Source organism: Oncorhynchus kisutch, linkage group LG9, assembly GCF_002021735.2.
Source record: "Oncorhynchus kisutch isolate 150728-3 linkage group LG9, Okis_V2, whole genome shotgun sequence".
Classification (NCBI taxonomy): Eukaryota; Metazoa; Chordata; class Actinopteri; order Salmoniformes; family Salmonidae; genus Oncorhynchus; species Oncorhynchus kisutch.
The window spans coordinates 16257589-16282582 of record NC_034182.2 but is presented as its reverse complement, the minus strand read 5'-3'; the positions used below and the strand labels follow the sequence as shown (position 1 = coordinate 16282582).

Below are 24994 nucleotides of genomic sequence, written 5' to 3'. Positions count from 1 at the left end.
CTATGGGTTCCTTGGCTGGCAGAGCTCTCTGCAGTGAGGGGAGGCAAGTGGGAGGGGAGGCAGACACCGCTCCATCTGTGCAGGGAACAGGGGGGCCTGGCAAGCTCCCTCTGCAGACAAGATCAGCCATCCCCTCTCTCAGCTCAGCCATCATTTCCCCCTCTGCTTTCATGTGACTGGGACTGGAGGAGCAGAAGGGGGGTGTGGCCATACAGCCAGTTCAGTCTCCCCTCTCTCTGTTTGGCTGTAAGATATAATGGCTAGACAACGCACAACCCCCATAGAGATGACATATATTCAGTTCTATGGCACCAGACCATGTTGATGGCACAACCCCCATAGTGATCACATATGTATTTCTATGGCACCACCACCTATGTAAATATTCCATATTCATTTAATCTTGATGGCAGAGGCACCACAAGGGATGAAGATGACGGTGACAGAGAGGGCTGCCGTGCTTCTAGGTCTTCTAGTTATTTCTTACATATATTAGCCCATAAAATGTTTTGTGTTATTACATACAGCCGAGAAGAACTATTGGATATCAGAGCGGTGGTAACTCATTAGCACTACCAGCATTACGACCAGGAATTACAACTTTTCCGAATCTGATCTTTCGTCCGTACCCTCCTGGGCAATTGAACTGACTCCAGAGGCCGAAACAAAACAAGGCCAGCGGCGGAGAGGTACTCGGAGTGGTCTTCTTGTCCAACTTATATTCCTCGCTAATGTTCAATCTCTGGATAAAAAAGTTGACAAGCTCAGGGCAAGGATTTCTTCAGGGATTGTAACATACTCTGTTTCACGGAAACATGGCTCTCTCGGGATATACTGTCTGAGTCTGTCCAGCCAGTTGGCTTCTCAGTTCATCACGCAGACAGGAATAAATGTCTCTCCGGGCGTGGGTGTATGTTTCATGATTAACGATTCATGGTATGATTGTGATAACATACAGGAACTCAGGTCCTTTTGTTCACCCGACCTAGAATACCTCACATTCAAATGCTGACCGTTTTACCTCCCAAGAGAATTCTCTTCGGTTATAGTCACAGCCGTGTATATCCCCCCTCAAGCCGATACCACAACGGCCCTCAAAGAACTTCACTGGACTTAATGCAAACTGGAAACCACATATCCTGAGGCTGCACTTATCATAGCTTGGGATTTCAACAAAGCAAATTTGTTAAAATCACATTGACTGTAGTACTCGCGCTGCTAAAACACTCGACCACTTCTACTCCAATGACTACAAGTCTGACTACAAGTACCTCCCCCGCCCTCCTTTCGGCAAATCCGATCACGACTCCGTTTTGCTCCTCCCTTCCTACAGGCAGAAACTCAAACAGGAAGTACCTGTGTTAAGGACTATTAAATGCTGGTCTGACCAATCGGAATCCACGCTTCAAGATTGTTTTGATCACGCGGACTGGGATATTGCCGGGTAGCCTCCTAGAATAATATGGACGCACATACTGATAAGGTGACAGAGTTTATCAGGAAGTGTATAGGGGGATGTTGTACCGACTGTGACTATTAAAACCTACCCTAACCAGAAACCGTAGATAGATGGCAGCATTCGCACAAAATTGAAAGTGCAAACCATCGCATTTAACCATGGCAAGGTGACAAACAGTGTAGTTATTCCCTCCTTAAGGCAATCAAACAGGTAACACGTCAGTGTAGTATAGAGACAAACTGGGGTCTTTGAGAGACTAGTCAAGGATCATATCACCTCTAGCTTACCTGACACCCTAGACCCACTTCAATTTGCTTACCGCCCCAATAGATCCACAGATGATGCAATCGGCATCGCACTGCACACTGCCTATCCCATATGGACAAGAGGAAAACCTATGTAAGAATGCTGTTCATTGTCTATTGCTTAGCATTCAACACCATAATACCCTCCAAGCTCATCACTGAGTTTAAGGTCCTGGGTCTGAACCCTGCCCTATGTAACTGGGTTCTGGACTTCCTGACGAGCTGCCCCCAGGTGGTGAAGGGTAGGAAAAAACACCTCCACTTCTCTGATACTCAACACTGAGGCCCCACAAGGATGCATGCTCAGCCCCCTCTTGTACTCCCTGTTCACCCATGACTGCATGGCCTTGCACGCCTCCAACTCAATCATCAGTTCCAAAGTTGTGACAAAATGGCTTAAGGACAACAAAGTCAAGGTATTGGAGTGGCCATCACAAAGCCCTGACCTAAATCCCATAGAAAATTTGTTGGTAGAACTGAAAAAGCGTGTGCGAGCAAGGAGACCTACAAACCTGACTCAGTTACACCAGCTCTGTCAAGAGGAATGTGACGAAATTCACCCAATTTATTGTCGGAAGCTTGTGGAAGGCTACCTGAAAACATTTGACCCAAGTTAAACAATTTAAAGGCAATGCTACCAAATTCTAATTGAGTGTATGTAAACTTCAGACCCACTGGGAATGTGATGAAAGAAATAAAAGCTGAAATAATCCTCTCTCTACTATTATTCTTAAAATAAAGTGGTGATCCTAACTGACAAAATACAGGGAGTTTCAACTAGGATTAAATATCAGTTTAAATCCATTTGGCTAAGGTGTATGTAAATGTTCAACTTCAACTGTACGTATACTTGGAATCACTGGCCACTTTAATAATGGAACACTATTCACTTTAATAATGTTTCCATATTTTGCATTACTCATGTATATACTGTATTCTATCCTATTGTACTGAAACTGAGGCTATGCTCACCCAATATTTATATATTCTTAATTCAATTCCTTTACTTTAGATTTGTGTGTATTGTTGTGAAATTGTTAGATATTACTGTTAGAGTTAGAAACACAAGCATTTCGCTACACCACAATAAAATCTGCTAAACACATATATATGACAAATACAATTTGATTTTACTTGATTCGATTTTTAGTGGAGGGTAAACTGTGTTTACACCTATCATGATAAATTAGCATTGTTAGCATTAGTGCTTATGTAAATGGACAACGCTTGGGTTGAAATGGAATGGAATTGTACTATTCTTCAGAGTTGTTGAAAATTGACCATATCCTCCAGCAACCAGAAGGCAAGGAGAGAGAGAGAGGGCCTACTCTTTCTGTATGCAGTCCTCAAGGACACTCAGGTGAAACCAACACACATATAATTACAGCGTTTAAATGAGCAAACAAATAAACCCCATGAGCAAGTCATTCAAAACAGAGGTCTGGAGGAAGGATGACTGACCTTTCAATCACCATGAGGCCATAGACACATACACAGAGACGGACACAAAGACGGACAACGATACAGACACGGGCACACACACACACACACACAGTGGTCTTTGCAGCAGCAGCATCGATCAGATCTGGGTTCACGCCAGTCAGGCTCTATCAAAAGCTCAACGTATCTGAAAGACAACAAATACTCAAACCCAGGTCTGTCTGTCGACGGTGAGTGAGGGAATGAAGTGAGAGGCAGCCTGTGGCATTGGTCCTGAGGGGAAGGTAATCGATGATAGTGCAACTCTGCAATATCAGTCCTGCTGCGGCTGCCGAGCCCAGAGAGTTGATGAGACAAATCACAATCAAGGAGCAGGTGAGTGACTTTGATTAAGTTCCCATGACAGCTTTGGACAGTTGGGGAGAGGGGAGAAGACATTTGATAGGTACTTGGCTCCTTTTCTGTCTGGTAGTTATATGGCCCTTTAGTCTGTCTGTCTCTTTGTCTCTGTCCTCTCATTGGTGTCATCAATCATAGTGAAAAAGGTTTTACTTGTCTGTGTATAATATAGGTATCACTGAGCCCACCCTGGCAGTTGGTATGTAACTGAGGTGGAGGTCGTATACCAACACATCGATGCAACACTACACTGGCCATATCGTGTGGTGTCTCTGAGTTATTCTGCCACTCATCCTCTCTCCTCTCTGGCCCTCATCCCATGGCCTGCTGGGATGGGATCTGGCCTGCTTCTTTATCAACATACAGCCAGGTGCATGGTGGGTAGGTTCCTGTCTGGCCTTTATCAGTGCTGGGACAGCAACGTCCTGGTTGTGTAGATCAGAGGTGTCGGAGCAGAGGGAATGGAGGTAGAGGAGGGGCCTGCCACAGGGGACCGACGGGCCTGCCACATCAAAAAGCTTACGGGGCCACACCTCCATCCACATACACACGTGAACAGGCTCACATACACATACACTCACACACACATTCTCACTCACACATTTGCGCTCTCTCACACACACACACACACACACACACACACACACACACACACACACACACACACACACACACACACACACACACACACACACACACACACACACACACACACACACAGGAAGTCTTGTCACAGTGAGAAAAGCTAATGACCAGGGTGTTAAGGTCTATCTGTGGGATTTCAGAGGGCCGCTGGGCTGTCTCCTCCTCAAAGCCTCCTCACGGTTCGCCCCTAAAACAGAGATGCTGTGGAGAACGGTGTGGAAGGATAGCGGGTAATTTAGCTGCACAGCAAGCATTGTGTTGGTGTAGAGCAGCCAAAGAGTTTGAGAGGGAAGAGGTGCATCTCTGTTGAAATGGGATGATTGTAGCCTTTGATGCTTGACTTATCCAACATCATTGATCTGTGTTTGAGTCGTGCTAATCTTGGCTCTTTGTATTCTTTGGTTGCTTTTTGTAGGAACTCTAAGTCTTGTAGGAACTCTAAGGACTTGTAGAGATAAGGTTGTATACGGCTGTCTTACTTTACAATGCAACAGGTACTTTGTCACATTTCTGATACATTCAAATTGAAGTGCAGACAGTTTGACATTTGTGACATTTTGGTACACATTTTGGTACATTGTGATTTCTTGACTTTCATAGTCTAAGTGTCAAGTTTCTCAATCAACATTCAGCACAGTATTTCAGATCAATGTGCACGGGTGATTTAGTAAAAAATATTAAAAATAAATGGAAACATTCAAAATGAGAGGACTATAAGAATGATTTTATAACATATAAGTGAATTGATTTCAATCCCATTAAGAGATTTTTAATGACAAAGTTAACAACATACTTGATTTTCTACTGTATCCTTATCATCGTCATGACACCCTAATGGAATAGAGTTAATTGAACACTCAGTGATACGTAACAGCGATTTAACAAAGTCCTAAGATCTGATATCAAACCATATAACTCTGAAATATTATATTTCTAGAGTGGTAATAAAATTGTCCCACAGACAGAGCCATAATTTTAGTTCTCTCCAGACGACACCATAAAATACAGAACCCTGAGCGAGAGAGAGAGCGAGAGCGAGAGCGAGAGCGAGCGCAAGAGAGAGAGAGAGAGAGCGAGAGAGCGAGAGAGAGAGAGAGAGAGAGAGACAATAAGAAGAATAGGATTACAAGATGGTATAGATGGCAAGATGGTATGCACAGTCAAAATAAAGGAAACATACCGCTATTGCCCAGTGGTCATAACAGCTTTACTAATGGAATCCTGTATACTGGGTGTAATACCTTGGAACGGGTCTGTGTCTCTTGTCAAGCTGGCCCTTGTCCAATGCAACAAACTGTTCTTTAACATCATTCTGTTTTCACTGTTCACTCTTCATGAGACTTATTGGCTTTGTAACCACAGGAATTTCTATTAAAAAAACATTGCTTGAAAGTACATATGAACGGGCTGAACTGCCTTCAGGACCTCAAATTCTCTTCCACACACTCCACATCTACTGTTGGCTACCAGAAGCCACTTGTGTATTTCTTGTTACTGTAGAGTGACGTGAAAAGCATATATTGTGGGATCAGTGCGTTAATTCACCTTCTCCAGTGCAGGTACACTCTTAGAAAAAGGGTTCCAAAGAGGGCTATTTGGCTGTCTCCATAAGAGAACCCTTTTTGCTTCCAGGCAGAACTGTTTTTGGTTCCAGGTAGAACCATTTTTGGTTCCATGTAGAACCCTCTGTGGGAAGGGTTCCTCATGGAACCCCAAAGAGTTCTACCTGGAACCAAAAGGGTTTTACATGGAACCAGAGGGGGCACTTCAAATGGTTCTATAGGTACAGCCTACGAACCCTTTTAGGTTCCAGATAGCACCTTTTCTTCTAAGAGCGTATGGTCTGCTAGGTTACTGTAAAAGCTCAGTATGGACAACCTGAGCTTCTGGGGATATTTGATGTATTTTGGAACAGAACAGTGTGGATGGATGCAAAGAAAGCTAATACACACACTCACACAACACACCCACCCACCCACCCACCCACCCACCCACACACCCACCCAACCAAAGCACACACGCACTCACATTTCCACACCTACACCCCCCCTCTAATATGGGTGATTGTTAATGGGACAATTATTGGCTACAACAATCAAACTAGAAGTAGTAGTTATAGTTTTAAAAAAATGTGGTGCACATACATATTATCAAGTTATCGTTCTATTTATCAATTCAGACAATTTATCGCAATATGGATTTTTTTGACCATATTGCACATCTCTACTCAGTCGGTGGCCATCTTTATTATGTAACAGTTTAGAAAGCATTCTGTGTATTAGTTCAATCCACTGTGACGACCCTCCCACTGTCTGCTGTATTCGTTCTCTTTGCTCTTGTTTTCCTTATTAGGATGTCAGTGGGCAGGGCCAGGAGGGTCGTAGGCAAAATGGGACACACCTGGGCCCGGGTGTGTCTGTGGATAAATACACCTCTTCCCCATTCATTAAGGAGCCTCTCTCCATGCAGACACACTGTTGGAGTTTGATTGTGGCATTTTTGTGGCTGGTTTGTTTGTTTGTTTGTTTGTTTGTTTGTTTGTTTGATTGGTTTGTTTGTATTTGGCACCTTTCAACACCCGTCATTATCACATCTATGCAAACAACCACTCACTTACACTACTGACTACATTCACCATTGTTTATTGTATATAGGCTACCTCAGTTATTAAATATATTTCTATTATTCCTTATCTCCATGTTGTCTCCGTTTTTGTTACTGGCTTCGAGCCGGGTTCGTGACACCACTAATCAGGGGATACAAGACTCCTGCTTGGCAGTTGGCACGCCTCAAAGTTTCTGCTGCTTTAAATTGATTAGAGTGTGTTGCACTATGATGAGAGAGGTTGGAGGATGGCACAATACAATGTAATATAATAAAACTCAATAGAAAACTACACAGCAGCCACAAGGCTGCAACAACATTTCTACGGGGAGAAATAGAATCAGTAGCTAACAGAGTTGTCTAACACACACACACACCAAAAACAACAAATCCCTAGCAGATTGGAAACCAAATAGCACTTTACTCAATCGTCTATATCTGTGATGGCTATGTTTACCGGCATCTGTACTACAGAAGGCTTGATGTGTTTTTTTTATTACAGAAAGAAATAGGCAACTTGAACTTGTTTCTTCTTGCTTTACCCTTGAGTCTGTGTATTTTTTTGCTACAGCAGCAGCAGAAGCAGCCATCAACAGCCGAACATGTCCCTAGTTCCCATTTTACGAGAAACAAGGCTGTTCAATGAAAAGCTAGGGAGGGAGGCCCACAGGAGCGGAATGGTAAAAAGAGTGTGAGTATTTGATTGCGGCTGAATTATCACGGGGTGAGTTGCTTACTGTGGAAAATGTATGGGTTACTTAAACCCCAAAATGCTCAATCTGCTTCTCACAAACGAGAGCTAAATGTTGCATGGTTCTAGAGAGTTTGATGTAGAGATTGATGGAGCTTTTTATCGTAGGAAGAGGTGCATTGTTGAGCATGTGTGTGCTGCGTTGTCGGTTTAAAGGGACCCCTGGCATGGGTTTAATAGTAGTGTCATGACTAGCCTGTGAGGATCAGGTTACAGTGATTCAGCTGAACAGAAATATCTCTCTCCCGCCGAGAGGGAGAAAGATGAATGGAGGTTTTATGACACCTAGTTTGGGTGTCTGGAATGTTGTGTGCCTTATGAGAGTCCACTGCCCAAAACTAAAACATCAAATAAATGGACTTTGGGACAATATATTTGATCAGCCAAATGGTGGAAATAATGATGGATGGAATATGAAAATTAATGTATATTTTATGATATTATTAGTTAAAGCAGGACAGTATAATAAAAACATTGTAACTTGAAGAGTTTTCATAATGTGTATATGATGTTTACATTCTTTACGTTGGGTAGGAAATATCCAGATTAAAGAGAATGTTTTCGTGATGATAAGACTGTGATTTTAGTTGTCTAAATGAGATCATAGTAAATTCTAATACCTTGCCTCGTAATGAGATACACTCCATGGAACCCAGAGAACGTGTCATAAAGATGGAAACGCCCCATTTTGACCTGAAGGTATAAAGCATGTGAGTTAAGAATTAACATACTAGACTAGAGGACCATGGCTGCAGCCAAGGTCCATGATTAGTCACGACCCTGCAACGCAACACAAGGTTGAAGAAGACAAAGGAAAAGTAATCAAAGGAATCAATGCTACGGTTGAGTAGCTGTCCTAAATACTGTATCTGAGAAGGTGAATTCAAGCAGGACCACCCGGTTATTCATCGTTTTTCTAGACTGCTCTCATTCCCACGCTGGTATAATCTACATGGCTGATTAGCCTTCCTGAGAAAATAACTCTTACAGACCGAGTGCAAGGAAATAGACAACTAAGAGAAAGGACATTGTGACATACACCGAGATCCGCTTAGTGGGAGAGGTTCGTCCGACACCTTGTTCTTTGGATGGCCGTCTCCTTTGTTCTCTTTGGAGACGGCCATCCAAAGAACAAGGTGTCAGACGAACCTCTCCCACTAAGCGGATCTCGGCCCCTGAAGGATTACACTTCTTACCCATATGCATTACGCTTACCCATAACAGTGGCAGTTCGGGGCAAGGTATTAGGGCTAAACTAAGCATAGTTTACAAGTGTATCCAAGTATTGCTTTGCTCTGTTGCTCTCTCTCTCTCATTAAATCTCCATCTTGTGTAACGTGTCATATTGTGTTGGTCCGCTAGGGACCTGTTGCCATTGTAATAAGTTCTAATCAATAATCTAGACTGTGTGTGTAGGTGTATCTTATGTCAACGTTTAGCTTGTTAGTAAATAAATAATCAACTCCATTTGTGTGGTATGGAATGATTAGTGAGACCCGGGTTTGGGTAGATTAACGGGATTATCCGACGTTCAGAATGAGATTGATTTGAGGAAATGATTGATTATTGACTGTTATGATATCGAGATATTCAGGTATATTCTTGAGTTTATTCGGGAAACATCAATTCAATAAACAAACTTTTCCTGTTGTGCCCCAGGTTACTGATGAGTTAATTGTTACATGATTAATTGAATCACGTAATAATTCAACATAGTCAATTATTCGATAAATAGCATCACTTCACATTAATGATCACGTCACAACAGTAGAAACAGTCAAACAGTACAAAGGGCACTAACATGGCCATGTTGCTAGAGTGTCCTTACAAACTGTGGTCATAGCCTTTCTCTCTATATATAGTCACTCCCTCCTTATGACTCCCCAGTTAGTCAGTAAACACTACAGTTTTACTCTGCAATAACATGCCACAGTGTCCTGGGCTAGATTTAGCCCTTTGGGTAAGCAACACACTTCCTTTACCCATTCTGCTAAACAAGAAGATTTGTCAACCAATCAGAGTAAAATTAAGTGTGCTGTCCCTTGGCAGAACGGCGCATGGCGCATGCTCCCAAAATGAGCCACTTAGGACTGAAATAGAGCCCTTTGAAAACCCAGTACAATGTAAAAACTTCCGAGCATTTTTACGACAAATACTCATGAAGAGGAAATTCAAAAACCGTGCAGCTCAGCGTTTTTTCCCTTTTTTAGAGAAAAACAACTACTGGTTTGGTTAAGTGGCCTACGTGTGTGTGTGTGTATGTGTGTCTGTGTGCGTCAGTTTGTCTGTGTGTCTGTGTGTGCGTGTGTGCACACACAAGCGTGTGTGTGTGTATTCGAGCCAGTGATGTATAACCAGGACCTTGCATTTAATTAAGAAGGCCTCCTCCACTTTCTGCAAGTGTGCATAATCATTCCATCCACTGTGATATCATCTACTTAATGCGTTATTTTACCATACAGTTAAACCTGGCCAATAAATCTAGCAGCGCTCTCCTTTAAATAGATGCTGGTTGGCTGAATAATGTGTGCATTAGATTCGTAGTGGCTGGACCCCCCGAACCTCCAAACTGAGAAAATAGGGATGGGGGCTCCCTCCCTCAGGATCACATCTTAACACCTTAGTGCCGCAGATAGCTATGATGATGATGATGATGATGATGATGATGTGTGTGTGTGCATACGTGCGTGCGTGCGCGCACAGGTTTCTGTACATCCATCTGCGAATGCTTGGTGCATCTATGAGTCTTTTCTCTCTGTCTGTTGATTCACTCTATCCATAGTATTCATCTATGTGTATATCCCTGCAGAAATAGAACCATATCCCATTCATTCTTTCTAGCCATAACACCCCACACTTCACAACTGGCTGCACCTTGTGTGGCCCTGTCTACCGTCTCACCTCCCATCAGAGGTCAAGGTGTGGCTTTTGAAATGAGACTATGGAATCCACTCAATATCCAATATCACAGTGTCAAGGTTGCAATGCAACGTCAAACCTTTTTCATTTGTGACATTTGCAGTGGATTATATTATTTTGTCTCCTCCGTAGAGCCTGGTGGAGTGATTCTATGTGACCTCATTATGGAAATTGCTAAGCTTGTGTCCCAAATGGCACCTTATACCCTGTATAGTACACTACTTTTGAACCATAGGGCTCAGGTCAAAAATAGTGCACTATAAATGGTATGCACTGAAAAGGGTCCCGTTTGGAATGCGTGGAAAGCAACCAAAGACATGATACAGTGTGTTGTGAAATCCAGAGATTATATACATTTCCCTGGTTTCTTTATCTCTCTAATACAGTACAGGGAGCAGCTAGTTGCTTTCCCCCTCCCTCTCTCTCTGTCATGCCTTTAAATGATGTCATTTGTATAAATAATACATATGTTTCTTAGGGAGTTCTAGAAACTGAGGTTATTCTGTTGTATTTGATTTGTAATGTCCATCGGAATATCCTCCACAAGCTAAAAGGAAAAAATATGTAATGATTAAAGAATATTATTGAATGATTATGGGTGTGATTAAATAATATTGGAGACCCGGAGGGATAAGAAAGTAATTGTGAAATAAAGAGTTTCTCCACACTGGAAGATCTGTGCAGGGACTAAATGCTGTCTGTCTCTAGACATTGACAAATTAAGAAATTACATTTGTGTGAATCTGTGGGATCGGTTTGTCACTGGATAGTGAAATGGTGTTAGCTAACACCCGTTACTGAGATTCACTTGAGGGGCTGATAAATCTGGCAGAATATCATATTAATGAATTTCACCAAAATACAATACCCAATAACCATATTTTGGTTTATTAAAGAGATTACATGTTTTTCTATGTTAAATATGATCAATATTTTGTCATTTTCTGTATGGTAGGAATAACTGATTTTCCAACCAAACACTATCCTATAAAGCATTGCAGGAAAAAATAAACGATAATAATGTACATTTTTTACTGCAATGTCCCCTTTTATGTGACAGAGTTCCTACATCTCTGGAAACATAACTAAGTCACATGTTATCGCATAAAAGGGGTACACAATACTCTGAAAAGCACACTGGATTTCAACTGAAACGTGTCTGCATGTCTCAGGCATCTGACACACAAACACACACACACACATACAGAAACACACACACATAGGCAATGCCTACACTCTATAGCATAGGCTTCTCATTAACATCAAGGAAATGGCACCCTATTCCCTATTTAGTGCACTACTTCTGACCAGGGCCCATAATGTTCTGGTCAAAGTAGTGTGCTATATAGAGAATAGGATTACCATTTGGGACACAACCACGATTACAAGATCTCTGTTGTTCCACTGTAATGGGTATTCCATATTCTAACCCCGAGGTACCCCACTTATAACTCACATGCCATGCCAGTGTCACTGTAACAATTAAACATTTTATCATACGCTCCAAGGGTTAGGGAGAGATAGTTATGAGAGTGGAGGGAGAGGGGGAGGGGGGAGTGAGGGAGTGAGAGAGTGGGAGCGAGAGAGAGATTCCTCCATCCAGAAGCTGCCAGGCAGGCTTAACCAAGCCATGTTTCACATGTAGAAAAGTATCAGCTGGAATTACATTGCTACAACTGAAAGGATACTACCTTCAGGCTTCATTTCCTGCTTCTCTCTTACAGTGTCTTATCTCTTCTCTCTTTCTACTTGCGTTCTGGGGTGGCAGGTAGCCTAGTGGTTAGAGCGTTGGCCCAGTAACAGGAAGGTTGCTGGATCCAATCCCTGAGCTAACAAGGTAAAATGAGATTGTTCTGCCCCTGAGCACGGCAGTTAACCCACTGTTTTTCCTGGGTGCCATTGATGTCGATCAAGGCAGCCCCCTGCACCTCTCTGATTCAGAGGGGTTGGGTTAAATGCGGAAAGACACATTTCAGTTGGACTACTGAATAGGTATCCCCCTTTTCCTTTCCTTTATTCCACATAATAACATCACATAGTACTACATCAAGTTATCCAGAATGTGTGTGGAATGCCATTTCTTACAATACGCGACTCTGCATTCTGAAATGACATTTTCAGAACAAACAATAAGACACAACACAAATGGCAGCATGCTGAGATTTGCAAATCAATCACATACAGTGCCTTGCGAAAGTATTCGGCCCCCTTGAACTTTGCGACCTTTTGCCACATTTCAGGCTTCAAACATAAAGATATAAAACTGTATTTTTTTGTGAAGAATCAACAACAAGTGGGACACAATCATGAAGTGGAACGACATTTATTGGATATTTCAAACTTTTTTAACAAATCAAAAACGGAAAAATTGGGCGTGCAAAATTATTCAGCCCCTTTACTTTCAGTGCAGCAAACTCTCTCCAGAAGTTCAGTGAGGATCTCTGAATGATCCAATGTTGACCTAAATGACTAATGATGATAAATACAATCCACCTGTGTGTAATCAAGGGGGCCGAATACTTTCGCAAGGCACTGTAAATTGCTAAATAGAAAGAAATACAATATAGTACAATGATTCCAGTCCAGAAATTAATGGCCTATGATTGATGCAAATCTTTTTTTTAAACTCTGTTGTAAAACAATCCATTGAGACAGGGATCCAGGTAATGCACCTTATGGCATACTGCCATAAGAATAGTCTGAGAAGACAGACTATTCTATTTTTACACAGACCTGAGAATGAGCCATACATTTCAACACATGCTCATATCTGACTCTGGGTAAAGTGCTGCTGTCCATCTACCATATAGACTCATGTAGATGGAAGATGGTATGTAGATGTAATTTACCATGTACTGTAGTGCACCGGATTCATAGCTCTTGTGTTTCAACTACTTAAACATGTCGCAGGGCCACAACCTGTTATAATACCTTCAGATCAAGGATCCTAACATTAGCCCTGACAGTCATAACTTAGCATTTACTAAAACGTCATAGTATAGGTCTGTTGTCTTGTTAAGCGTGTGTGGGGCTCCAGGGCGGGACAGCGGCAATTGATTGAATAGAGTTGACTTCAACTCCATTAGGTGCCCCGGCAACATTCACCAACCAGACACGGTTCCTTATTCTGCAGCTGAACTACCGCTCAGGCACAGAGATTAATGGGCCTGCCTCGTCTAATGTAATATTTGTTTCTACTCCTTGAAGTCTCCACTCCGCTAGTCTCCGTCTCCAGCTGACATCTTCATTGTATTACCTCACACTTTATTCCCAAGGCAGACTGTGGATCTGTGGGTCGGCAGACTGAGCATTTTCATCCTTCTGCTTTTGTCTCATTGTCTAATGGTGTTTTTTTTTCTTCTCTGCTGTTAACTCACTCTCTCCACCCCTCTCTCTCTCTCTCTCTCTCTCTAACTCTCTTGCTCTCTCGCCACTTTGCTGGCATCTCCTCTCTGCTCCAGGCGTTTGTTGTCATGGGTCTGTGAGCTGCCTGTCTGTGACGGGGCTAGGGCCCTCCAGGAATTCAAAACGCCATTGTGGAATTTTCTTCCAAGCAATTGCTTTTTCAACAATACAGATAAGTAGCTCTAACCATCCTCTTTGAAGGGCTCTACTCTCCCTTAGCAAATCAAACTGACTTTCTCTTTTTCTCTCTCCGAGTGTCCAGACAGGACCCCAGGTGTATTTGTTTGTGTGTATTTTGTAAATCATTATTATCACTCAATACTACCTATCAACTATCAACTTCTAAGGTACAGTAAAGGCATTAAACTCATCAGTGTGAAATGTCAATACCCATGCATTATGCATGTTGTTTTAATGCCTATCAAATATATAATACATTCATATCAACTCATGATATGAGTGACATGCAGCATTTAACCAGAAATCATCTCTATAATTGATGAGAGATTAACTGATGCCAGAGCTAAATGCAAACACATGTAGGCTAGTTCGTTTACTTTATTCATCACATGCTTCGTAAACAACATGTGTAGACTAACAGTGAAATGCTTACTTACGAAGCAAATGTGATTTTATTTGATGAATTATCAATGACATTTATGAGAAAGTAATTCAACTAGCCTACATGTGTTTGATATTATGGTCTATTTTTCTGTTTGGGTGTCAATTACATCAGCTTTCACAATGAGAGAGAGAGGCTTTCGAGAGACAACATGGTCTCAGTAGAATATGTAAAAAATAGTGACATTTAACCAATGTAGTCATACATAACCCAAGCTGACATGTTAGTTAGGGTAGACCACAACACAAGAAACCAGCACTCTACCCTGTGAAACCAACTTAATGTGAACTGCTATCACAACTAGAACCCCTTTATAGACCCCAAGAATCTGTTAACATGTCTTCTAGTCAACAAACCTCTCTTGTGGTGACCCTTTGCAGGCAGTAGAAAAGAGTACAGTTTTGAGAAGTTGCCCTTACACTGCTGAATGAGTTGTGAAAGCAAAGATACAAACATCCACAATATCCACCTCTTTAACAAGACAAGCTGGTAGTTTATAGTGTAACAGATTTGATTTTCTCAAAAAACACAATGCAATTTGTCTGCCTAATTTCCAATCACCCATATGTATATTTTTTTCTTATATATATTTTTTTCTTTGATTATTTTCCCCTAAGCCTACCACCCCTCCTGTATTTGGATTAAATGTATGGACAACAATACTTATGCTTATACACTACCATTAAAAAGTTTGGGGTCACTTAGAAATGTCCTTGTTTTTGAAATAAAAGCTCATTTTTTGTCCATTAAAATAACATCAAATTGATCAGAAGGACAGTGTAGACATTGTTAATGTTGTAAATGACTACAACATTTGTAATGGAATATCTACATAGGCGTACAGAGGCCCATTAACAGCAACCATCACTCCTGTGTTCCAATGATACGTTGTGTTAGCTAATCCAAGTTTATCATTTTAAAAGGATAATTGATCATTAGAAAACCCTTTTGGCTATTCCATGCATGAAATTGCCAAGAAACTGGAGATCTCGTACAACGCTGTGAACTACTCCCTTCACAGAACAGCGCAAACTGGCTCTAACCAGAATAGAAAGAGGAGTGGGAGGCCCCGGTGCACAACTGAGCAAGAAGTACTTTAGAGTGTCTAGATTGAGAAACAGACGCCTCATAAGTCCTCAACTGGCAGCTTCATTAAATAGTACCCGCAAAACACCAGTCTCAACGTCAACAGTGAAGAGGCGACTCCGGGATGCCAGCCTAGACTGACAACGAGTTTCAGAAGAAAGTTATTTGTTTCTGGTCAATTTGAGCCTGTAATTAAACCCACAAATGCTGATGCTCCAGATACTCAACTAGTCTAAAGAAGGTCAGTTTTATTACTTCTTTAAGCAGGACAACAGTTTTCAGCTGTGCGAACATAATTGCAAAAGGGTTTTCTAGTGATCAATTATCCTTTTAAAATTATAAACTTGTATTAGCTAACACAACGTGCCATTGAAACACAGGAGTGATGGTTGCTGATAATGGGCCTCTGTACACCTATGTAGATATTCCATAAAAAATGGTGACAATAGTCACCATTAACAATGTCTACATTGTATTTCTGATCAATATCAGTAGTATACTTCCAGCTTATACATACTACATACATTTTTCAGACAAGGTACATTTGACACCAATTGTCTTTTTTTTATCCTTCAGCTACCCTCAACCCCTCCCATTTGCTATGTTTGATTGTTTGTTGTTTGTTTGTGGTTTGTGTTTGTCTCTGTAAACATTAACAACCGTGGTGACAGAGATGGATTGTCCTGGTGGTTTATTTCATTAAGCTATTCTCCTGGGTGTTCCCAAAATGAATTGTTTGGAACAGATGGAGCCAATAAATAAGATGGTGATATGTGGAAGATGGGACACTGGGCTTGTAATTGAATAGTGCGACTTTATTTTTCCTAGGTGTTACCAGGTGTGAGGTATTGGAATAGCAGATTGTCTCTCTGAATGATTTTTGATTTGACTTTTATCTTGGACCAACGTAACTGGATCATTACTTCTCTAGAAGACCGGATTTACAGTGGGGCAAAAAAACGTATTTAGTCAGCCACCAATTGTGCAAGTTCTCCCACTTAAAAAGATGACAGAGGCCTGTAATTTTCATCATAGGTACACTTCAACTATGACAGACAAAATGAGAAAAAAAAATCCAGAAAATCACATTGTAGGATTTTTTGCAAATTATGGTGGAAAATAAGTATTTGGTCACCTACAAACAAGCAAGATTTCTGGCTCTCACAGGCACTTCTTCTTTAAGAGGCTCCTCTGTCCTCCACTCGTTACCTGTATTAATGGCACCTGTTTGAACTTGTTATCAGTATAAAAGACACCTGTCCACAACCTCAAACAGTCACACTCCAAACTCCTCTATGGCCAAGACCAAAGAGCTGTCAAAAGACACCAGAAACAAAATTGTAGACCTGCACCAGGTTGGGAAGACTGAATCTGCAATAGGTAAGCAGCTTGGTTTGAAGAAATCAACTGTGGGAGCAATTATTAGGAAATGGAAGACATACAAGACCACTGATAATCTCCCTCGATCTGGGGCTCCACGCAAGATCTCACCCCGTGGGGTCAAAATGATTACAAGAACGGTGAGCAAAAATCCCAGAACCACACGGGGGGACCTAGTGAATGACCTGCAGAGAGCTGGGACCAAAGTAACAAAGCCTACCATCAGTAACACACTACGCCGCCAGGGACTCAAATCCTGCAGTGCCAGACGTGTCCCCCTGCTTAAGCCAGTACATGTCCAGGCCCGTCTGAAGTTTGCTAGAGAGCATTTGGATGATCCAGAAGAAGATTGGGAGAATGTCATATGGTCAGATGAAACCAAAATAGAACTTTTTGGTAAAAACTCAACTCGTCGTGTTTGGAGGACAAAGAATGATGAGTTGCATCCAAAGAACACCATACCTACTGTGAGGCATGGGGGTGGAAACATCATGCTTTGGGGCTGTTTTTTTGCAAAGGGACCAGGACGACTGATCCGTGTAAAGCAAAGAATGAATGGGGCCATGTATCGTGAGATTTTGAGTGAAAACCTCCTTCCATCAGCAAGGGCATTGAAGATGAAACGTGGCTGGGTCTTTCAGCATGACAATGATCCCAAACACACCGCCCGGGCAATGAAGGAGTTGCTTCGTAAGAAGCATTTCAAGGTCCTGGAGTGGCCTAGCCAGTCTCCAGATCTCAACCCCATAGAAAATCTTTGGAGGGAGTTGAAAGTCCGTGTTGCCCACAACAGCCCCAAAACATCACTGCTCTAGAGGAGATCTGCATGGAGGAATGGGCCAAAATACCAGCAACAGTGTGTGAAAACCTTATGAAGACTTACAGAAAACATTTGACCTCTGTCATAGCCAACAAAGGGTATATAACAAAGTATTGAGATAAACTTTTGTTATTGACCAAATACTTATTTTCCACCATAATTTGCAAGTAAATTCATTAAAAATCCTACAATGTGATTTTCTGGATTGTTTTTCTCATTTTGTCTGTCATAGTTGAAGTGTACCTATGATGAAAATTACAGGCCTCTCTCATCTTTTTAAGTGGGCAATTAAGTTTTTATTAAGTTAAGTTTAAGTTGCACAATTGGTGGCTGACTAAATAAGTTTTTTGCCCCACTGTATATGACACCCATGGTCATAATTTTTTTTTAAGTAGCTCTATTTTCGACACAGAGATCCATTATGGTCTTTCTATATTTCTCCTTTCTCTTGGTAAAAACTTCAACAAGTTTGATAGTTATAGATGTACATGTGGACAGTGGCTCAATTTCTTTAGGGGTGAGTGATGTGTATGCTGAGGATGTGGGTGAGTGATGTGTTTGCTGAGGATTGGGGTGAGTGATGTGTATGCTGAGGATGTGGGTGAGTGATGTGTATGCTGAGGATGTGGGTGAGTGATGTGTATGCTGAGGATGTGGGTGAGTGATGTGTATGCTGAGGATGTGGGTGAGTGATGTGTATGCTGAGGATTGGGGTGAGTGATGTGTATGCTGAGGATGTGGGTGAGTGATGTGTATGCTGGGGATGTGAGTGTGAGTCAGTGAGTGTCTAAAATGAATGGGGATGTGTGGTGGGTTGTATTGACTACTGAAGATGTGTGGGGCGGTAGTGACTCACAGTGGTGTGTTATAGGGGTTGGTGGTGCTCTCGTTCTATCGCTGGCAGCAGGTGTTACATCAGGACCAGGCATGATTCATCTGCTACTGCTGGATTTAACACTGAGGGTGGGAGGTACAGCAGGGGAGAAGGGACAAAGTGTACAGTCTTCCCTTCCCTTCACCCAACTTCTCCCTCTCTGCTCTCTCTAAGCACAAACAATATGCTCCTGAGCTACTTATAGACTGACTCCCACACAAAACACTGAAAACAGTGCACACACTCAAACACACACACACACCAACACACTTTTCCCATTCAAATACATGCAGTGATAATGATCCAGCAGCATCAACATCCCGACCTAACCTCCCAGTGCAGCATGTTAATGGCCCAGCGTTTGTTCTACTTTGCACGTTCACAGCCATCTGACTGATATTCATGTAGTAACCCAACAGAGGACCCCAGTCAGACACATTCCTATGGTTCTAACTAGCACTGTGCTAGCGTTATTGGCATTTTCTTTTATCTCTGGGGCCTCATTGTTAGCACTTCAAAGCTAACAAGCGGAGCCAATGAATGAGTAATAATAATATCACTGGAAAACAAACGCATCTCGAGTCACATCCAGAGGAGGGAGCTACAGTGCACTGAATAAAACTGTCTCTATAACGAAACATCTTTGTGTGTAATTCACTTAATAACAATAAATATCATCAGAGGCTAAGGACAAATGTTTAACTAAATCAGGATATCCATGGGAATAAACTAACACCAGTCTTTGACATGCTGTTGGTGAATTAGGCTGAAGTGTCATTCTAGTGTGCAGCCTTGTGTGTCTCTCTCTCTCTCCCTCTCCCTCTCCCTCTCCCTCTCCCTCTCCCTCTCCCTCTCCCTCTCCCTCTCCCTCTCCCTCTCCCTCTCCCTCTCCCTCTCCCTCTCTCCCTTTCAGCTGTGTCTGTGCAGATCTCACAGTGAGATGCTAATTTTGAGAGACAGTTACCATATGAGTCACAGCCATAATCACTGACCTCCCATTTCTCTCCTCTCAGCCGCTTACGGTCACACTCTTGAGCAAATAGGTGTCACTCGGAACATGTATTTATGGTCAATAGTACACAAAGTCAGATGACATTGCTCTGCAATATATGCTAATTAAAACATAAGACTAGATCCTCTTTAGCCTTATATAGGACACCGTGCATGGGCGTGCTAGATGGCTACAATGAGGAGCCTGGAAAATAATTGGCTAAATGTTTTAGAGGGCATTTGTTTCCAAGAATCCTCTGAAAGCATATCTATAATCTGTAAGTCCTTGTCCTTCCATACGGAATGTATAATGTGTGGATATCTGTATAGAAACTTTTCTCCAAACCGGCACCTATAACTCTGCTGTGGTAGACGGCGTGCAAGAGACACTTCCATGTAGCCTACCACTGTCTACCACAGTTATAGGTGCCAGTTTGGACAAATGTTTGCCTCAGATGGTTTCTATACAGATATCCACCCATTATACAATTGGGATTATACAAGGAGTTACGGATGATAGATATGCCTTCAGTAACAGGATTTTCAAAAACAAGTACCTCCTTAAAACATTTTGCCGGTTATTTTCCAAAGCTATATAGATTGTCCTTATTTTAACTCTGCCATTGCCTGACGTAGATTATCTGCTGGTTTATAATGCCTGTGGACTGGGCGATATGGCTAAAGTATTATATCATTATAATTGTAAATTTTTTGACAGTGTGACGGTATTTTATGTTTTTTAATAACAAAAGTTCTAGATATGCTTCATGAGTAGTTCATGACCCTAGGGTGGCAACACAGAATAAAAGTGATTTCAATGGGGTTTCCTCCATTCGGATTGTTTTATACTGTTCAATCCAACTCCAACAACAACAGAAAAATCAGCATTTACATACATTTAGGCATTTCCTGCACTCATTTGTTATCATTTCCACAGCCTCAATTCATCAGGGCTTGGACTCTACAAGGTGTCGAAAGCGTTCCACAGGGATGCTGGCACATGTTAACCCCAATGCTTCCCACAGTTGTGTCAAGCTGACAAGATGTCCTTTGGGTGGTGCACCAAAATGTTGAGCGTTAAAAACCCAGCAGCGTTGCAGTTCTTGACACACTTAAACCGGTGGCCTGGCACCTACTACCATACCCCATTCAAAGGCACGTAAATATTTTGTCTTGCCCATTGACCCTCTGAATGGCACACATACACAATCCATGTCTCAATTGTCTCCAGGCTTAAACATCCTTATTTAACCTGTCTCCTCACTTTCATCTACATTGATAGAAGTGGATTTAATAGGTTACATCGATAAGGGATCATTGCTTTCACCTGGATTCTCCTGGTCATTATATGTCATGGAAAAAGCAGGTGTCCCTAATGTTTTGTATACACAGTGTAGTGGGAAGCACTTTGAATACCTTGTTATTTGACATGACAATGAATGAAAAGGCCAGGGAAGAATTATTGTGAAAGGGTAGGAACCAAAGTGTTGGTCAGTGTTTCCAAAGGGACCCTAATTAGATGTTAGATTACATGTTTTCTCTTACTTCATGTAACTAGCTAGTGCAAACTAACATATTTATGCTTTGCCTATTCCTCTCTGATTTAGAAGATACCATTGCACAAATAACACGATGAGCTTTGCCTATACCAGCACTGGTATCAGGCTGTATGAGCTAGCTAAGTTTGCTTTGACTATTTGTACATTAAACTAGCTAGCCAGCTTACTTGTGATTAGCATTAGCGGCTAACACAATTTATTTGAACCACAACTTGCTAAGAAAAGATAAACTAGCTGTTTACAGACAGTACGATACACAAACGAATAGTGTGATTATAGAACGCTTGTGGATTTATATTAAGAACCAAAGTGGAAATCAGCATCGTTGTTAAAATCTTGTTTCTTCTGACCATGTATACAGAGTGAACGGCATGGCAATGCTCGTGACTCCGTGGTTGTCTGGTTGAGCAACAACTTGAGTAACGGGTCAGGGCTTGGTGTGGAAAGTGCATGGGGAAGCCACATGCAGGAGGAAAGGGAGAGAGATGACTTGAGTAGCAAACGGAGTAAACTATTTTTAATAAATTACATTACACACGCTGGAGTGACGTATCACATTTAACAAACCAAACACTGAAATACCGTTATAGAACGTAAAGTTAAAACCCAAACCGCTCTGTGCATCAATACTGGTAAGATACAGTACACTGCCCAGCCCTAGTCCAAACCCTCTCATCCAGCTGCTGTAATCACACACAGGCTATACTTTCATCTCATGCCCAAGAGGAGAGTTATGTCTCAGCATAACAAACATGGATCAGCTCTGGCAATGTCTCTGCTCTGTGACTCACAGAAGAGAAGCATGCGATACGTTGGTCAGCCAGTCCAGTCAGGTTCTGAGATTCATGTCAGAGACCACAAGTAGGTCAGGGCACTGCTTCAGAAGCCATTTTGGATAGGGGGAAGAGTGCAGGAGAGACAGGCAAAGTAGAAAGGAGAGACAGCCTGGGTCAAGAGAGACAGGACTGGACAGGAAATGGGCAAGGACAGGCAAGAGGGACAACAAGCCAGGACAAGGAAAGGGACAGCAGAAGGAGTCAGGCCATGGGGGAAAAGACGAGCCAGGAGGGAAGAAATTGACAAAAACATGTAGGTCAGGACAAAAGGGAAGAGACAGGGAGGAGAAAGTGAGGCAAAGAAGAAATCGTCAAGGAAAGGGACACAGGAAACAAGTGTAAAATCAAGTTAGAAACAAACGGATGTTTAACAGTAGGGAAGATCAGTATGGCTCTGTAGACTGCTGACCAGAGCAAACAGCCAACATTGCAGAAGAGAACCTCCCTTTACACTTTTTTTAAAATTCTCTTCAAAACCAGAATGTGGGGGGGATTTAGTTTCCGGCGTTTCTTTTAAGCCTGCTACATTGTGTTTCCACTGAGGAAGAGTTGCTACACCCCCCCCCCCCCCCCCCCCCCTCTGAAACATCCAGAGAAACACTGATTAAACAGCCACAGTATCTATGTGATCGAAACACACAGGCCGTTCATTCTCAAGACCAAAGAGAAGAAAAGAAATGCAGATTCAATTCCCTCCTCGACTTTTGCTGCAGCCTATAATGAATCTAACACCCTGGCAGAGGAGAGGAAATTAGTCCCATGTGGCTCAGTTGGTAGGGCATGGCTCTTACATGCCAGGGTTGTGGGTCAATTCCCAAGGTGGCCCAGTACGAAAATGTATGCACTCACTACTGTAACTCGCTCTGGATAAGAGCGTATGCTAAATGACAAAAATGTCAAATGAAATTCTAGCGAAAAAGAGGGATCTATTTTTGTGGTAAATATGCCCCTAGACAACGGAATGATTATATTAGTCATTAGCTTAAGTGCTAACAAAATAACGTAGCTTGTAATAGGCTTATCGTGGTAAATGCACAACGAACGCTTCCTTTCCCATACGTTTTCACACATAACGCAATAGTGCCAGCTGGAGATTTCTCTCGAGTGACTCAGACTGGGTGATTGGTTCCCTGGAGGTGAATAATACTGGAATGGCATGCTATCCTTTCATGGTCAGAAAACACAGATGAGTTAGGGCCAGCCATGGGACTAACCTGGGTGGCTAAATAAAGATTAGATAAAAATAAATACGAAATTAGATTATTTTTTAAAATTCATGATCAGACTGTTATTTTCGTCATTTAAATGTGATGATGATGAAGCTTCTCCCTAATGAGTTTGTCACAGTCCAGTGCAATCCAACTGTAACCAGGTGAAATACAGTAATGATTGCACAAACAGTGGCTGGTGCATGACTGTCCTTTCCACAGAATGATGGTCACGATGATGAAGTAAGCAGCCAACTTTACAATTCCACGCATTCAACAGAGTGAGTGTGCTGCTCTAATTATTTGTTGTGTTCGTGTGTGTGTGTGTGTGTGTGTGTGTGTGCGTGCGTGTGAATGTGTGTGCTAGCGCGTGTGTGTGTGTGTGTGTAATTGTGCATACGTGCGAGGGCGCGTTCTTGCATGAGAACTGTTATCCCATAGCTTACTTTTGAAACGATATTAGCTCGACTGCAATGACAAAACCAATAACCCTTGAAGTGATTTCCGATAATGCTGTCGCATAATTTTCATGTCAAAGCAGCAGACAGTGACACCACGGTCACCCTATGGTCTACCGCCGCAGCACTTTATAAATATGAACCAATATTATCAGGGAAAACGAGTCAGAGAAAGAGGAATTACCGCAGTAGATGATTAGGAGACTGGTCAACAGTATTACAGTCCAGAAAGTTGAAGACATCCTTGGCCAGGGGCTGGCATCCTTACGTTTAGTCAACCTTAAAGCCGGAGCCATTGAACAAAGCGATATCCTCTCACAAAAATCTAAAGTAATTTCACCAGCAAGGTCTTCCTCTCACGAAGCGCCTCTCTCCACATGTAATCCGTGGAAAAAACATGTTGAGAACGAACCTCTCATTGCAAAAGCTGTCATATGGCTATGCAGCCGGTGTGTAAAAAAAGCTGCATCTTCTTGAGGTTCATAGTTGATGAGAAAAAGCTGTCTTGACACGTTTGGGAATTCGCATGTGTTGCAATTAAATGTTTAATGTTCCTTATTCCAAAAATAACCTACTTCTTTGTGACATTGGTAGAAGTATAGGCTAGTTCAGGAGAAAATCCTGAAATCGCAGTATGATCTCCAATATGCTTTAAAGGGGTGAAAGATGCAATCATGTGTACCGCAACGTCGTAGAGCTCCTCTAATTCAACTGTGGTAGAGGATGTGTGAATCGTTTAGACTCCCAGGTAAAGACACACTGAAAATATGTAGTTCATCAACAATGTCCTTTTAAATCTGATAAAGAATAGTATATGGGATCTACCCTAGAAAGAAAGTCATTGGACTCACTATCGACTGTTCTTAAACCCAAACTAGCAGATGATCAAGATCACCATCATGCGCACCGTTATTCTATACGGGTAGAATAAAACGGAGGAGGGAGAGAGAAATAACGAGAGAGAGAGTGAGAGAAGGAGAGAGTGACCGCAGGATGGGTCGTAAATTCCCTCAAAATAATTTTGAGACTAGAATGTAAATTATGTCACTGGAATAAAATAATAATACAAATACGTCTGACATCTGTACCCATAAACATCGAATTATGTGATTATTGCTGTATGTGCAGGACATACAGCAAGCAGCCCTCCCTAAACTCTCATACTGGGATGCTCACAGGTGGCGTGTGTGTGTGTTGATTTTTTGGCGAGAGTACTGGCTATATCTGTCAGCGC

At 42.0% G+C, this 24994-nt stretch overlaps 1 protein-coding gene across 1 annotated transcript in view; it reads right to left on the bottom strand.

The window, feature by feature from the left end:
- The window catches only part of LOC109896409 (chemokine-like protein TAFA-5), a 162536-nt gene extending 137972 nt beyond the window's left edge, over window positions 1–24564 (bottom strand). Inside the window, exon 1 of the mRNA XM_031832032.1 lies at window positions 23945–24564. Coding sequence (XP_031687892.1) covers window positions 23945–24056 — 112 coding nt within the window. The 5' untranslated portion in view covers window positions 24057–24564. The remainder of the gene's footprint in view (window positions 1–23944) is intronic.
- Between the last annotated feature and the right edge of the window lie 430 nt (window positions 24565–24994).